The sequence below is a fragment of the Lutra lutra genome, chromosome 16 (assembly GCF_902655055.1).
Source record: "Lutra lutra chromosome 16, mLutLut1.2, whole genome shotgun sequence".
Classification (NCBI taxonomy): Eukaryota; Metazoa; Chordata; class Mammalia; order Carnivora; family Mustelidae; genus Lutra; species Lutra lutra.
In genome coordinates, this window is record NC_062293.1 from 31,975,378 (window position 1) to 31,990,833 (window position 15,456).

At 49.2% G+C, this 15,456-nt stretch overlaps 1 protein-coding gene across 11 annotated transcripts in view; it reads left to right on the forward strand.

The window, feature by feature from the left end:
* MSI2 (musashi RNA binding protein 2) overlaps positions 1-15,456 on the forward strand; it is a 387,830-nt gene that overhangs the window by 133,654 nt on the left and 238,720 nt on the right. For all 11 annotated transcript variants that reach the window (XR_007123358.1, XM_047707084.1, XM_047707079.1 and 8 more), the window contains exon 6: positions 214-306. Coding sequence is in view for 10 of the 11 variants with exons in the window: in XM_047707084.1 (XP_047563040.1) it covers positions 214-306 (93 nt within the window). In the remaining variant the exon portion in view is untranslated. The remainder of the gene's footprint in view (positions 1-213; positions 307-15,456) is intronic.

The following is a 15,456-nucleotide window of genomic DNA, read 5'->3' on the forward strand; positions in this document are numbered from 1 at the left end:
CCAGGCTTGCAGGCTGTGGCCCGAAGGCCCGAGATCTCCAGCATGGCTGTCTCCAGCGCTCTGAGATGTCTAAAAGGCCCACGCTGTACAGCTCGAATTTATCTGAAGTTGCCTTCCTGGAGGAACGTGGAGAGGGGCTTGTTTCCTAGCCTTTGCGAGCGTTGCTTCAGGTAACCTGGTTAACCCGTGTCCTCCTCTTGTCGTTTCTTGCAGATGGTCACAAGAACAAAGAAAATATTTGTAGGCGGATTATCTGCGAACACGGTGGTGGAAGACGTGAAGCAGTACTTCGAACAGTTCGGCAAGGTAAGCGGCGCGTGGGGCTGGTGGCCGCCGCGGCCCCTTCGTCTGCCGCAGCTGCGTCCTCAAGAACCTTGTCCTTGCACACCCTTGTCCTTGCACTGGGTCGTCGAGATCTAAAGTGAAATCTGTCAGGAGCTGCTGTGGAAGAGTCCGGCTTGTGGTCAGCGTGGTGCCGCACGTGCCTGCGGGAGCAGACAGAGCGGCCTTTCAGTGTGGTGTCGCTGGCATTTGCTGGCCATGTGGGGTCTGGGCAGGGAGCCGGTGCTGCTGGTGGCAGCGGCTGGGGAGGGACGCAGGGCTGTGACTTCACAGGACAGGAGATCCCGCAGAAGCTGCTACAGGGCTGTGAGTCGGTGCTGGGCGGCATTCTGTGCCTTTCTGGAAGGTGCATTAAGAGAGGAGGCTCCCTGGGGTCCTGTGCTGTTCAGCCTTTCCCTGTCAGATGCCCAAGGAGACTCAGGGAAGATGCTGGGCCTATACCTGTCAGCGTGTGGGAGACAGGAGTAAATTGGATCCCCTGGGCTCTGTTGCTGAACCAGCCTGGGAGCAACACAGAATACATCCGGTCAGCCAGGAATCTGAGTGGGAATATGTAGGGGACAGACACAGTCAGCAGATGGACAGACAGGATATGCCACTGTGGGCAACGTGCTTAATTCAGCCTCTCTCTAACTGGTGAGGAGCTGGTGCCTTGGAAAGCAGCGTTCCCTCTGATGGCTGCATGGTCCCCGGGCTCTGACAGGGCAGCTTGGGGCGGGGAGACTGGCCTTTTGGGCCTTGTGTAGTACCCCTCCTCTGGCTGCCGTGTCCTAGGAGGCTGGCAGCTGGTTGGCCGCGGTGGCCCTCTGCTTCCCGTCTTCGAGTTGCTGTAGATGTTGTCCTGGGAGTCCAGGTCCAGGTGTGCGAAGGTCCCCCTTGCACAGGTCCACATCCCTGCTGCTGTCGGGCTGATATGGTGGCAGTGGGGGGGGATGATATGACACTGCACCTGTTCTGAGCTCTGTCACTCATGTCACCCCTGGTGACGTCTATTTTGCTGGGCCTGGGTGGTACCAGGCACCGCTGCCCACTGCCTGGCCTGAAGGCTCTGTGCTTTTATTTGTTTGCTCAAGGTGATGGGCAGCTCAGACCTCATCCCTGGGTGTGTTGAGTTGTAAGCCGTGATGAGGGCCGTGATCACTATGTAGCTTTAAAACGGAGATTTTTCCCATCTGTGGTCATCTCCAATTTCTGTATGGATGGGAGACATGCAACAAAGAGAGACCAGGCTCCTCCAGCCGGGCTTGGCATTCAGCATGGCACTTCACTGCCCTTCCGGGTCGCTTAGGAAAGACTCCCTCCCCATGGCACCGTCTTGCATTGCCAGTTGGGGGTGATTCATTCTGGCCGTTTTTGCAGAACTGCTTAGTGTGTCGGTGACCATGTTATTCTCTTCAAGACTCGCTCAAAGCACGGGTGGGGGGGGTGGGGGGTTTGGTCCCCCGCCCAGCCCCATCCTGCCTGTGGGGAGAGACTGGAAATAATCACAGGAGACAGACCCAGCTTGTGTCATGGAAGGCTGGCAAGTGTGAGCCCCCTTGCTACAGTTCTGCCTCTAAAACAAGGCCAGGAGCAAACATGAGGTAGGGTTTCTTTTTTGAGCCATAAACTGGAATCTTGTGGTCCTATTTGTGGATGTCAGGGAAGTTGGGCTGTTAGAATATTTCGGACAGGCCGGCACCTGCCGGACCTGTGCTTGCTCCCACCTCCAGGCTTCTGTCTATTTGTCTCTCGTTCTCCCTTTCTCTTTCTGTCTTTTTCCATTAGCACTTACAGCTGGGAGCTGGTGAGCCAGCCGTGGGAAGCTCTGCCAGCTTTGGCCGGGCCCAGGGCCACAGCCATCCCAGCCCTGAGAAGAGTTGTCCCCTTGTCAGGGAGGTAGTCACAGCCCGTCTTCCCTGGTGTGGCCTGCGCTGGGGCTGAAGCTGCTCGGTTAATTTAGCATAACATTTGTAGATTCCAGCAGGACGTGTAAACTTATCAGGTGTTTTATTAAAGGACTAAGGAGGCTTTTGAATGTATCAAAACCATAATACACTTCTTAGGGTTTGTTTCGTGCATGTGCTCGGTGCGTTGTCTGGGTCTGTCTTCAGAGGGCTTATTCCTCCTTGTGCTGGTGGATGGTGTCACGTCTGTGCCCCCTTGGGCAGGGCCCACCACCTCTCAGGATTCTGGTATAATTCACTTGGAACCAGAGCCATCAAAAGAGAGGAGACGTGGGGTGCCTGTGTGGCTCAGTGGGTTAAATCCTCTGCCTTCGGCTCAGGTCATGGTCTCAGGGTCCTGGGATCAAGCCCCGCATCAGGCTCTTTGCTCAGTGGGGAGCCTGCTTCCCTCTCTGTCTCTGTTTGCCTCTCTGCCTACTTATGATCTCTGTCAAATGAATTAAAAAAAAAAAAAAAAAGAGGAGACGTGCTGTGAGGCCCTAAGGCAGTCTCAGCCCAGTGATGCATCGGCAGACCGCCTCCAGGCTTCAGCAGTTTATATTCTGGTTGAAGAAAACGGAACGCACACACCCCTGTGTCAGCTAGACTCACGTACTTGTACACATTCTCATCTGGAAAGTCGTTGGGGGCCCTTTTTGGTTGGTTAACAGCAAGTTAGCAAGGGGAATTTTATTAGTGACTACGTACTGCATTAAGTCCTGGGCCAGGCCATTGACTTGTATTATCTCATTTAATTCTTCTCCAGGAGGCTGGTGGGGGTCTTGCATTGTTTTTGCAGCGTGTTAAATGGAGTCTAGGTGGGATTGAGTCTTTGACTTGGGGTCAACCCCTCCCCGCACCATGAAAGGTAGAGCTGGATGCAGGCTTCCCTTCCAGGCTTGTCTGATACCAGAATCTGAACTCTGGGCCTGTTGCAGCCTTGGATCAGTCCACACGATGGGCTTAGGGTGGGGAGGGTGCAAAAGAAAGGAAGAGACTGTGTTGGCCCACACGCCAGGGCAGTGCTGGGAATAGACATAGATTGCCTCATTTTACCTGCACGCGGATTTGGGTGTCATCTGGCCCTTTGACAGAGGTGAGCATTAAGGGTCAGGGAGGTTAAGTCTCAAGGGAGGTCACCCAGGTAAGGCAGGATAACAGCTAGAATTCAAACCCTACTTCCTCTTCCTCCACTTCCAGAACTTTCCATCCTTCCAAGCCCCATTCGGGGTTTGCCACCCGCGTTTTAGGTTTCCCTCGCTGTCATTCCTCTCTCCTCTCACTCTCCCCATTGTGCCTGAGGTGGCAGCTGCTTCAACTGTTTATTTCAGGTGGCAATCAAGATGGGTAAGACTGCTATCATGGGGCTGAGCTAAGGGAGTTTAAATATGTCATTACTGTAAGTGGAGTGGGTGCAGAATGACACACCGAGAACTTTAAATAACTCAGATTGGAGGTTTGTAAACCCTTTTGTGCTTTTCACCCACCTTCCTCCCAGAAACTTACCCCCACCCCCCTGGTTAGGGATGCCATTACTTGTTTATATTTAAGATGAGATTATGAAGTGTGGCCATTGGCATAAGGGTTCTGCTCACTTGGATGGCCATCCTTGCCCCTTGGATAGCTGTTCTGATGCTGTTATTAGAGGAAGGTAAGGTAGAAGTATTCCAGGCTCTTGTGCTGGGCTTGACCATGCAGTGACCCCACTGTGACCCCAGGCCACATCTTTCCTGGCCTCGCTTTCTCCTCTAAGGGAAGGAATTGGAAAAGGTTGTAAAGGGTCAGATAGTAAACGTTTTTGGCTTTATGGAGCGTATGGTCTCCATCATAACTGTCTGGTTTTGTATGGAGGAAGCAGCTATGGCATAGCCATAATTAGATGTGGCTGTGTTCCAATAAAACTTTATTTATAAATACAAGTGGTGGGCCACATTTGTCCTGTGGGCCATGATTTGCCAGCCCTTGGGCTAGGTTATTCCTAAGGTTGGTTTCAAGCTTGCAAATTCAATAATCTAGAAAATACGTTTAAACGTACAGGAGCACCTGGGTGGCTCAGTTGGTTCGGCGTCTGCCTTTTGCTCAGGTCATGATCCCAGGGTCCTGGGATTGAGCCCCACATCGGGCTCTCTGCTCAGCAGGGAATCTGCTTTTCCCTCTCCCTCTGCCCCTCCCCCTGCTCATACATGGTTTCTCTCTCTGTCTCTCTCAAATAAATAAATGTTCAAAAAAAAAAAATACAAACGTATATAGGTGGATAGATGGGTACTGAAGGTATCCATAGACTGTAACCAAAACAAGGTATTATCAATAGTAGTAGGCATGATATAATAAGTGAAACCGTCCTACAGTGGTAGGGTAGTTTCTGGACTGCATGATGCTGGAACAGCGAAGGGATTCTCTATTTGGAAAAAGCTGCTATTTATAAACCAGAATCTTCATCCTATGAGTAAGATCCAGGGACCCGTAGAGTATTTCTAACTCCTTATTCCATGTGCTAGATCTGAGTTAATGAAGAGTCAGACTTCGTGAAGTTCAGATTTTACTATGCAGATTCTTTTGCTGTGAGTTGGTGTTTCTGACTTGGAGGGATGTGTGCTTTGTGCTGAGCCCTTTGATGCATTTTAAAGTCCGATTCTCAGGACCGTCAAGCAGGACGGGTGGACTGTCTATCATGTAGATGACCGGACTGATGTGGAGGAAGGTCCTGAGTTGTCCGAGATCACACAAGCCCATGCTGGGGAGGGCCCAGACAGTCGTTCATTTTTGTACCATCAGGCCTCTTTTCACTGTTTATAAAAACCTCATCTCCTATTTCATTGCATAGCAGCCCCTACACTCTGAGGGAGCCAGTTTTGTTCATTTGTCAATAATGTTGATGTGCAGGAATTTATTTCGGCACGTCAGGTTCCCTAGCGGATGTTATCTGTGCTCACAATTTTCACACGTCCAGGAATGATGTACGCAGACCATTCCAGAAAGTGGCACGTGAGTGATGCCCTGGTTGGCACGTACAGACCCAGACAACCGATCGGAGGGTTTGCCACCTTGCTCCCCGCATCGCCATCCGGAAGAGCCGCACTTGGTAATTAACAAGCACTGGGATCAAAGAAGCTCCGTGTGCGTGGGCTTCCTCCTTCTCCCCTTTCGGCCCCTCCTTAAAAGTACCGGTTTCTTAAATTCTCACTTATAGGATTTGGGAGATCAAACAGAGGCCTTTAAACTTAATGAATTCTCGGCTTCGTCCCGGATGGAGCAGTTCTGCGCCTTTCAGCTGTTCACCTCGATGACAGGGCTGTTCAGTGCCGAGCTCACTAGGTAATTCTCACTTTATAGAACTCCTGTGAAAGCAAAGCAGCCCGCATCTGGAGGCTTCCAATTATGCTTCACATGGTGAACTGTGTAATTAGTTTGGAAGACTTGCGCTCAGTCGTTGGTTTATCCTAATCGGCTTTGGCTTTCCCCACCAACAAAGTGAGCTTATTTTGCTAAGCTGAAACGACTCTGCACCCTTTGTTCCAGCCTTTTATTGTCTCATTCCTTTCATTCTGTTTTACTGCCAAAGTTCTGTTTCATTAGGCCTACAAGTCATTTCCAATTCAGTGGGCTGCTACAATCCGGCCTTTATCACTGGCTGCCCTGGTTCCCATGTCCCTTCTGGGCCAGTGCCCGAGTTTGCGGTTTGACATGAGGGCTTTAACCCCTTCCTGGGCCAGCCCCTCGCCCTGGTGGCTAGCAGGAGGAGGCCTTCAAGGAAATGGGGTCTGGAGAGTTGGAGCTCTTTAGGTCCCATCAAAGGGATCCCCCAGGGAAGTGAGGTGGAAAGGGTCCTCTGAAGTCCTTTTGTTGGAGTGGGTTTGTGTGGGGGCCTCCAAACGTGAACTTGAGCTACAGGGGAATGGTGCTGGAAGGCTTCTGGAGGAAAGAAAAAAAATGGAAAAAAAGAATGAATTGGCGTTTTAAGATGGTGGGATCTTTTCATATATCCCGCCCGTGTGTGGGATGATCGAAGGGTGTGCTGGAAGGACGTGTTTGACACCGATGACATCCTCGCTCCGGGTTGTATGTGCAGGTGGGGTGTTCATGGCCTCTGTCCAGATTGTCCTTTTGATACTGCTTGTGAGAGGAGAGGGAGCTCTAGCATAAAAATATTAGAAAGCCTTTGAAATTTGAAAGGCAAGCGTTTCGGGAGAAAATAAATAAGCAACTTTGCCGTGTTTCTGACGGTGGACTGTGATTCTGAGGTGACGTTTTATCGCTTCCAAATGTGTGTTGTAGATAAATGGGGCTCCGTGCGGTGTGTGGTTTGCTCAGACCAGGCCTGGAAAACAAAAGTTCCCGTGTGTCCTTTGTGGGCACCAAAGCTCCCAGGAAGTGTTTGTCTTCTGAAGTGGTTTGTCCAGGTGGTCTGACTGGAAGGTGGCCAGCGTGTCCACGCCTCGCCTGTCTTCTGCTCGCCTTTGCTCTGGAAAGCCTTGACGTTCCTCAGACCTTCTTGAGTTACAGCTGTGGAGTGGACCGGGAAGGGCCCCCGTTGCTCTTCCCTCCCTGGCTGGCCATGCTGAAGGCTACTTTTGTGTTCAGTTTTCTTCCTGTAATAACCCAGAACAAGGCCAACACTGTCCTCATGTTTTATTAATTCTCTGTCTGGTTTGTGTCAGTCTCTCCCTTCGGAAGTGTGTCATACGGGGGGGGAGGGGACTTTATTTGCCCTCTGACCCCTGGCAGAGCTGCTGAGTGCAAAGAGCCTCAGTTAGCCAGAACCTCCCTTGTCTGTCTGCCTCAGCTTCCCAGACCAGGTGGCAGAAAGCAGACAAGCAGTACCCACAGGTAATGTGACCCCTGGCCTTTGCAGGTAAAGCCTCCTACCACACAAAACAACTTTGTGTTTTCCTGATGAACTTTTTCCTCCATAGACCAATTTCTGCTACAGCCAGTGGAGTGAGGCAAGTTAGAAATTGAGCATTCCAGCCTCACGATCTGACTTCCAAATGACCTTTTCTTTTCTTTCCTTTCCTCCCCTCCCCTCCCCTCTCCTCCTGCTTAAGAAAAGACTCCTGAAATAGTAGGTTTCTAGGAAAACTTCACATTTCCTTTTTAGTGTATAAAATACAGCCAGCTGTTTGTTGGGCAAATGCAGCAGACATTATTACTGCTCTGTTAACAATGTTTTTAAAATATACAAATAGCAAAACAGGATGCCTTCTGGGTAGCAAGCTGGGAAAACTTTGAGATTATGCTAATCAAATTCCATGCGTCACATGCCTGGTAGGTAGAGGAACCAGCCCCGAACTTTCTGGCGTGGCTGTTTAACTCTGCTTTCCCAGGATGGTGGAGTTTGATTTAATTTTCTAGCCCCCCCCCTTCCCCCACCCCCAGAAGCAGAAGGCCAAGGAAGGGGGAGGCCCCCAGGCAGGAAGGAGTTAATGAGCCTGGGGGGGTTGATGAGGAAGGGGTATTAAGCACTCCCACCGGCTCACCTTCCCAGAGCCCTCCCGGCAGGCTCAGAAGACGGCACTCACAATGGAGTTGTTAGCATGAGAAAGAAAGCCTTTCTCCCCCTGGACGGACTTCAGTGGGAACTGCAAGTGTCTGAGAAATCATGGTTCAAGCTTGTGCCAGTGGGTGCAAGGAGTGGTTCTTAGGGAAGAGAAAGCTCAGTTCATTTAGACTTGGCATAGAAATGGAATTCCATTGTTTGGTGGAGTGAACATTGATATGGAGACTCCTACCCACCCCCTACCCCGTGGATTGGATACCCCATTACATGGGTTGGGTATGCTTTTTTTTCTTCCTTTTTCGTCTCCTCCCCCCTCCCCTTTTGTCCTCTGAGAATTAATCTCTCTGTAGAAGGGCCGGATCCGTCAAGTTACCACCCTCTAAAGTTTTACAGCTCTGTATATTCAGACTGGGTATTTGTGAATTAGCGCAAAGTGGGCTACCAGTCGGGGCTTTATTTACATTCGAAGCCATAAGAGGGAGAGCCCCAGAAAAATGTTAATATGCAGGAAGAGGCAAGAAGGGTTGAGTTTCTGACTGTTGCTAACCTCACCACTGCCTTTAAAACCAATCATGAGGCACACGGCTGATATTTAATAGCTTTTAGCTGATTATTTTTCTTCTCCTCCTCTTTCTTTTCTATCCAAGTTGACCTGGGTGTACTTGAGCGGAAATGAAGTCATCCAAATGCTGAATTAGAATAATCACAGGCCTCCAAGAATGAAATGGAAGCAGAGATTAAATGGTAGAGGGAAAGCTGGCATTAATAAGCACCAGGAAAACTTTGCATAAAATAAATAGGAGATTTGATAGATTGAATTTGTATATCCCGTTTCCATTTTCCTCCACTTGGAGCTGTCCTCCTAGAGTGGAGTCCCTGGCAAAGAGGGATTTGTTTCGCCACGAGTCCACGTACCTTCCGCCGCCCAGGTGACGGTTCCTCTTCGTGGAGCGTTTGTGTGACGAAGACATCTCTGGGATGGAAACATCTGAGTGGAGGGGCCGTTACCGGGAAGGGTTGGGTGATTACTTGTTACCCATGCAGGGTTGGGGGGGGGGGTGGCGGGAGACAGCGCGCTACAAGCAAACAATGAATGGCCTAGACAGATTCTCAATTATAGGGAGAGAAGCAGGGCTGGATAAAGGTAGGGTCACGGTCCTGGTTTGGCTGGGACTGAGAAGTTTCCAGGAACTCAGGGCATACAGACCAGAAACGGGAGGTGGGAGGTGGGAGAAGTGGAGATATATGGCCTGTCATTCCTACAGGGATGAAACCTTCTTAGACCACCTCCAGGCAGATTTAAATATTCCTTCCTCTGTGTTCTAGAATGCTTACTTCAGACCTATTTTACAGTCTCCCTTCCTGATAGCACTCAACCACTGGAGGCAGGAGTCAGCAAGTGTTAAGGGAGCAGCGGCATATGGAAGGCAGGGCAGACAGACGGACCCGCAGACCTGCGGCAAGGGACTGCTGGTCATTGACTTGGAGCATACGGCCCTTCAGGCTCTCCTACCTGGGCTCCTACTTGGGGATTACTTCTACATCTCTTAAAAATAAAAAAAATTCTGCCCCATGTCGCAAAAAGTGAGTTCCTGGTAGTTAAAGAGCAAAATAAGGATTTAATTCAATTAGAAAACCCAGCAGAGTGGTATGTTTACAGGAAGTCGGTTTTTTAGGTGGTCTGTCGTTAGAAGATGCAATTTGGGCAATTGGATTAGTTGTAAATTAGACATTTTTGGTTGTTGAGGTTGCTAACGATCTTTTATGATTGGCAGCTGAGCTAAATATTTTCAGACTTATTGTTTGCAGACTCTTAGTATTTGGGAAGAAAACAAAACAATGTAGGAGGCTTTTCACTTCAGGAAACATAAATAAGAGGAGGGGCTGACCAGAGATGGCCTTCCGGATCTTATTGTCACCTTTCTCAGGGAAGGGGAGAAGGCAGGGTGGGCTCAGGTGGAGGCTGCTGGAGGAGGGGTGAGGGACTTGACTTGACTTGGCCGATTCTCTAATATGGAAACACATTGTTGTGATTTTTGTCTTTTAAAAAGACTACTCCATTTCCTTTATTGATATATCTGTTTTAGTAGCAAAAAAGCAGGATTTCTTGGTGTCCCAGCTCTTCCTTCCAACTCAGCTGGCATCTGTACTCAGATTCAACAATTCCTGTTCGCCCACAGCTTTCGAGTGTCTTCTGACTTCTCTCTGCCCCAGCAGCCCCGGGAGGGAGGGGGATGCTCTTGTTTTTAAAGTTAGGAGAGGAGGGCTGGGAGAGGGTAAGCGACCTGCTTTGGACACCGCTGTGGGGTTGCAGTAGGGCCCCAGGTGCAGAGGTCCTGTGTCTGCTGTTCCATCCGAGCTGCTCACGCGGGGTGCCTCCCTCAGGTGGGCTGCCAGGATGGGCATTCATGGTGCCGTCAGGTTATGGTGATTCCTCTCTCGGGAAGCGATGACATTATGGTAGTTTGCTTCCAACATATTATATTAGAAGAAATGTTATGGCACAGAATGCAAAATTTGCATAATTGTGTTTGAAAAAACCGTGACACTTGGAGACATTTCAGGAGAGCTGCTGGCGGCATTAGCCCCTGTCCCCAGTCATCCTGGGCTGTCCCATAATTTACTTGACCATTAGGAGTACTTGGGTAGAAACATTGTGAATTACTGTTTAGCATAGAGGTTGGCATACTTTTTCTGTAAAGGGCCAGATAATAACTATTTTCGGTTTTGTGGCCCAGATGGTCTCTCACAGCCATTCAACTCTGCCACCGTAGCGTGAATGACGGCAGCCAGAGACAGTATGAAAACAAATGGCCGTGGCTGTGTTCCAATAAAACTTTATTTACAAAAACCAGAAGGCTGCTGGGCTTGGCCCTCAGCTGCAGTTGCCGACCCTCTGGTTTAGCTTAATGCCCGGCAGTAAGGGCATGGAGTTTTTAATACTCGGGCTGTTTGATACCAAATGCACTTTACCTGTTCATTAGCTCCGTAACCTTGAACAGGTCATTTAACTTCTTTCTACCTCATTTTCTTCATCTGTGAAATAGAAATAAGGATGGTAATTATGCCACAGGATTGACATGATGATTAGATGAACGAATACATAGGGATGCCTGGGTGGCCCGGTTCATGGAGCCACCAACTCTTGGTTTCAGCTCAGATTGTGATCTCAGGGTCACCGGATGGGGCCTGGTGTTGGGACTCCACGTGGTCAACGCAGAACCTGCTTGGGATTCTCTCTTCCTCTCCCTCTGTCCCTCCCACTGGTGCACTCTCTTCTCTCTCTAAAAATAAAATAAATAAAATAAATAAATCTTTAAGAAAAAATGAACTAATACCTGTATCATAAGTTCTTAGCTTTCTTCTAGAAACCCAGCAAGTGCTTAATAAATATTAGAAATAGCAGCTGCTGTAACTTTTACCCTCCGAGACCCAGGTTCAGCCTCTGGAATTGCCTCTCTGGTCCTGTCCAGCAGTAGCCATGACCTGAGTGCATGTTTGTGCATGCGTGCACACACACACACACACAAACACATGCATGCACGCTGTACAGGCCCCAGGCTCTTCCTTCTTTCCCATCTGTCTTCTGGGTGGGCTTACCACTCAGTGTGCCCGCCCACCTTGGGGATAACACACGTTGCAAAGTCTTTCCTGGGCCCTCTCAGCCTAAAGATGAAGATTCAGTGTCTTGTAAATGTCCATAGCATGTACCTCCAGTCCAGTCCAGCTACCCTGATGCTTCCGGTGTGTGGAATTAACTTTGAGTTGCTCTGGCTTTGATGGAAAAGGTTGAACTGATATGGGCCAAAGGAGAATTCTTCTGGTTGGACCCTGCTAGATGAACTCCTTAAACTTGTTTGAATAATTAAACTTGTTTGTGTGTGTGTGTGTGTGTGTGTGTGTGTGTGTTGGGGTAGGAGATACAGTCTGGAAATTGGCCCAATATCATTTAGCTGATGTTTATCAAAATATATTTTTATATATTGATCCGTGGATCTGCTTATTGAATTTATTGAGCCTCTTGAAAGAGCTTTTTATATCCTCATTTAGGTCTTCTTTCCTTTTCCTTTTCCTTTTCCTTTTCATGGGATTCTAATAAGCTTGTTTTTCTGGTTTTGAATTTAGAGCAATTAAGAGGTGGGGAGATGTAAATAAGCTCGGTGTAAAGAGGACGCTGAAAAAAAACCCTGTAAAAACAAAAAGATTTAGATCTTTAGAAGTACCACATTGTGGGACCGTTTAGTGCAGGGAAGTAGCCATCCTTCTTCATTAGGTCCAGAAGGTGTGTTGTCTGCAGCCTCGTGCATCATTCATTGTTCATTGATTCGTTTATCAGATCTTGATGCTCTTCCAAATGCCAGGCACTGAGCTAGGAGCCAAGGGTGCATCAGTGAATGACACAGACAAGATCCCTGCCTACCTGTGGTTTCAGTTTGAGGATGGGGTCAGGGAGGGCCATCCCAAAGCAAACAAGTAAATAACAAAAGTAATTACAAATTGTCTCATAAAGAAAACCAACCACGAGCTGAGAGAACCCATAATGGGAATCTTGGTGTATCAAGAGAAAAGGCAGATGTGTGTACCCTCTTTGCCCTGAGTAGACCATCCATTCTGCCAGCATCGAGTGGGGTCTCTTTACTCACTGTATAGCCCCAGGACTGTCCCAGCGCCTGGGCAGTAGTTGGTGCTCAGCAAAGAGTGCCAGAATGAATGGGCCCTCTGTATCAGAGGGCAGAGCTGTGCCAGTCATTGGAGTGGTAAAATTACAATTTTACTTCTTAAAAATGAGGCTACCAGAGAATATATTCAATTATTTGGCACATTTCTTTACATGGAACCTATCATTCCCCTGAACTGGATAAATGAGCTATTTTTTTTTTAAAGATTTTATTTTATTGTATATCTTTTAAGGATTTTATTTTTAAGCAATCTCTGCACCCAACAAAGGGCCTGAACCTAGAACCCCAAAATCAGGAGTTTCAGGATCTATGGACTGAGCCAGCCAGGGGCCCATACATGAGCTATTTCTACCCTGCAGTAAAGGTTTAATAGGACTAAGGGACTATCTGGGCAGGTTGCAGCTGACAAGCATGGCCTTGTGCAGAGCAGGTAGCTTCTCAGGTGGGTCTTGGTGTGAGGGGTGGACACAGCTGCCTGGCAAAGGGAGGGATAAGAGGAGGGTAAGAACAGGTATATCTCTTCATGTCTCACCATCTCCCCTGCTCTTTTTACTTTGGTCTTAGAAAGCAGTGGGGCTGCTGAGTGGGAGGTATGGAGTAGGGTCTGTGGTGGGATTCGTCTTGGCTTAGCGGTGCATGGATGCTCCCTCGCTGGGGACCCTAGGCACGCCCTGGGCAGCTTCCTCCCCAGACTTGTTCTGTGACCGTCCAGGCTGGGCAGTAAAAACAGGTCCAACAACGTTAAGCCGAAGCACAAACGTCTCTGATGTTGGTAAATCTGGCTGTGGACAGAGAGAACTCGTTTGTGGATACATTTTTTCCCCCTCTCGAAAGAACAGAGGGATACCATTGGCATTATATTGCCAGGCTCTTGGGATTGGTTATGTGGGATGGAATCTAATGATTCTGGACTTTGGACTCAAGTAGACCGGAGCTTGAATCTGGATGCTGCCGTTGGCTGTTAACGTTGTGACCTTGGGCTAGTGATTTTGCTCTTTTGAGCCTCATTTCTTGTCCTTGAAGTCAGGATACAATTTTATTTACAGGGGGGCTGTGAGAATAAAAGGAGACAAGGTTTCCCCTGGGTCTGTCACGTGCGTGTTGAGTAATAGGGTCCCCTCCCCACATTCATCCCCCCTCACCCCCCTACACACCCTTGTATCTAAAGTCCCAAACTCCTGACCTCCACCAGGTTCATCTCCCTCCTATACACTCTCTATGATAACCTTCACGATGCCCTTCTTGGATGCTGAACGGGTGGTTCTGAGTTTCTAAGGGACTTGTTTCTTGGCCCCTCGCTGTCTCTGCCCCTCAGTGCCTCCATAACCATCAGTTCTGTGACGGATCCTGAACCGCAGAAGTCCTGCCTCTAAGATCCTGCTAGATTTAGCCCAGCTGGAGCTCCTGTTGGGGGAGGCCAATGGGAGGATTTGGCTTTTTTTCCTCTTATGCTAATGAAGTGAATATGGCAAGGAGTCACAATATTTTCTTTCCAGGCAAAGAAATGTTGTCGTAGGAGAAACAGCATGCAGGGGAAGCAAATGCGATCTTACTGGATTCTCTCAAGGGAGGCACAGGACAAATTGTCAGCTTCTGTTGAGAAGATAATGCTCTTGCTATGATAAATGCCAAGTTTCTATTGAAAACCATCGTCTTAATGGTGGCGTCCCCAAGAACTCGGGGCATGCCTGGCAGCAGAGGCCATGGACGCAGAAAAGCAGAAATTTGTAGGGGGTTGGTTTGTTTGCAGTGAGAAATCAGTTTAAAGCAAATGAGACAGCGCATTAAAAATGTTCTTTTAAGGCAGCTTTATAGAGCTAACTGGAGGGCTCCAGCGCGGCCTGCACTTAAAACACACCTATGGGGAGACTTCCACCCTCAATAAATATTTCTTGCATATGACTCAGATTAAAGCAGCACATGGGACTGGAAAGCCGCCCAAAATAATTTCCCCTCCCATAGGAAGTAGCTGCCGTAATTCACTTGCAAGTTCTTTCAAAGGGCCCGTTTGATAGAAATGTCTGCCTTCTCAAGGATGGGGATTTTTCTAGTCTTTTCTGTTTGTGACCTCCCTTCTCAACAAGGGCACGTCTGGTTGTATTTAATTTGATCAGCATTCCCTTAAAGGGCTTCTCGCTTTTGGGTTGCCTTGCGAGGGGTGCTCTACACCGGTTCCTCTTAGTTTCCTCACTGTAACTCGTCTGCCTCGTAGGCCTGTGCTCAGGGAGGTCTTCACATCATGGGGTGGGCAAGTTCCTGCAGGGCTGGGGACACTGCATTCAGGAGCCCTAAGGATGCACAGCCGTGGCTGGCTGGGGACCCTGGAGCCAGCAGGCCGGGGCCAGGGCAGTGGGTGAGGGAAGCGGTCTCCATCAGCCCTGATTGAAAAGTCCTGAGATGGACGGACCTTGCTTGCCCTCCTGGGGCGGTGGTGCTTGTCCAGCCATCCAGACATTCAGTAACCCAAATCTCGAGGGCCTGCTAGGTGTTACACACTGCACTGGGTTCGTAGAGGTCAGCGAGGCAGGGTCCCAAGGAGTAGAGATGCGGGTAAAGAGAACGGCAGTGTAGGGAGGGGAGGTCAGGAGCCCGCCACCCATCAAGATGGGTGGGGATGGTGGTGGCTGCTGTGAGCTCCCCCTCTGTGCCCCCCATGCTTTCACATCTTGCCTGTTCCCCACAACGGCCTTTAAAGGTTGGTTATGTCTTAACACGGCCTCAGCACCAACCTGAGTGTTGACCTGGAAAGGGTGCTTGGCAGACTTTCTGGGTTCTCTCAGTTAGCATAGAGACTAGGGAGGAGCCCACCGTGTGTCTTGCCCCTGGATAGAGCAGCCATAACTGTGCCCACTTTGGAAAGAAACAAATGGTGTATGCTCACGTCCGGAGACCTTGAAATAGCAAGTTTGATTTTGTCATCAGCTGGACAGTGGAGGGAGAGGCCAAGTTCAAATCAGATGCCTGCATTCTCCTTGCCTAAATATATTAACTGCTGAGGACAGGCCCTGGGATT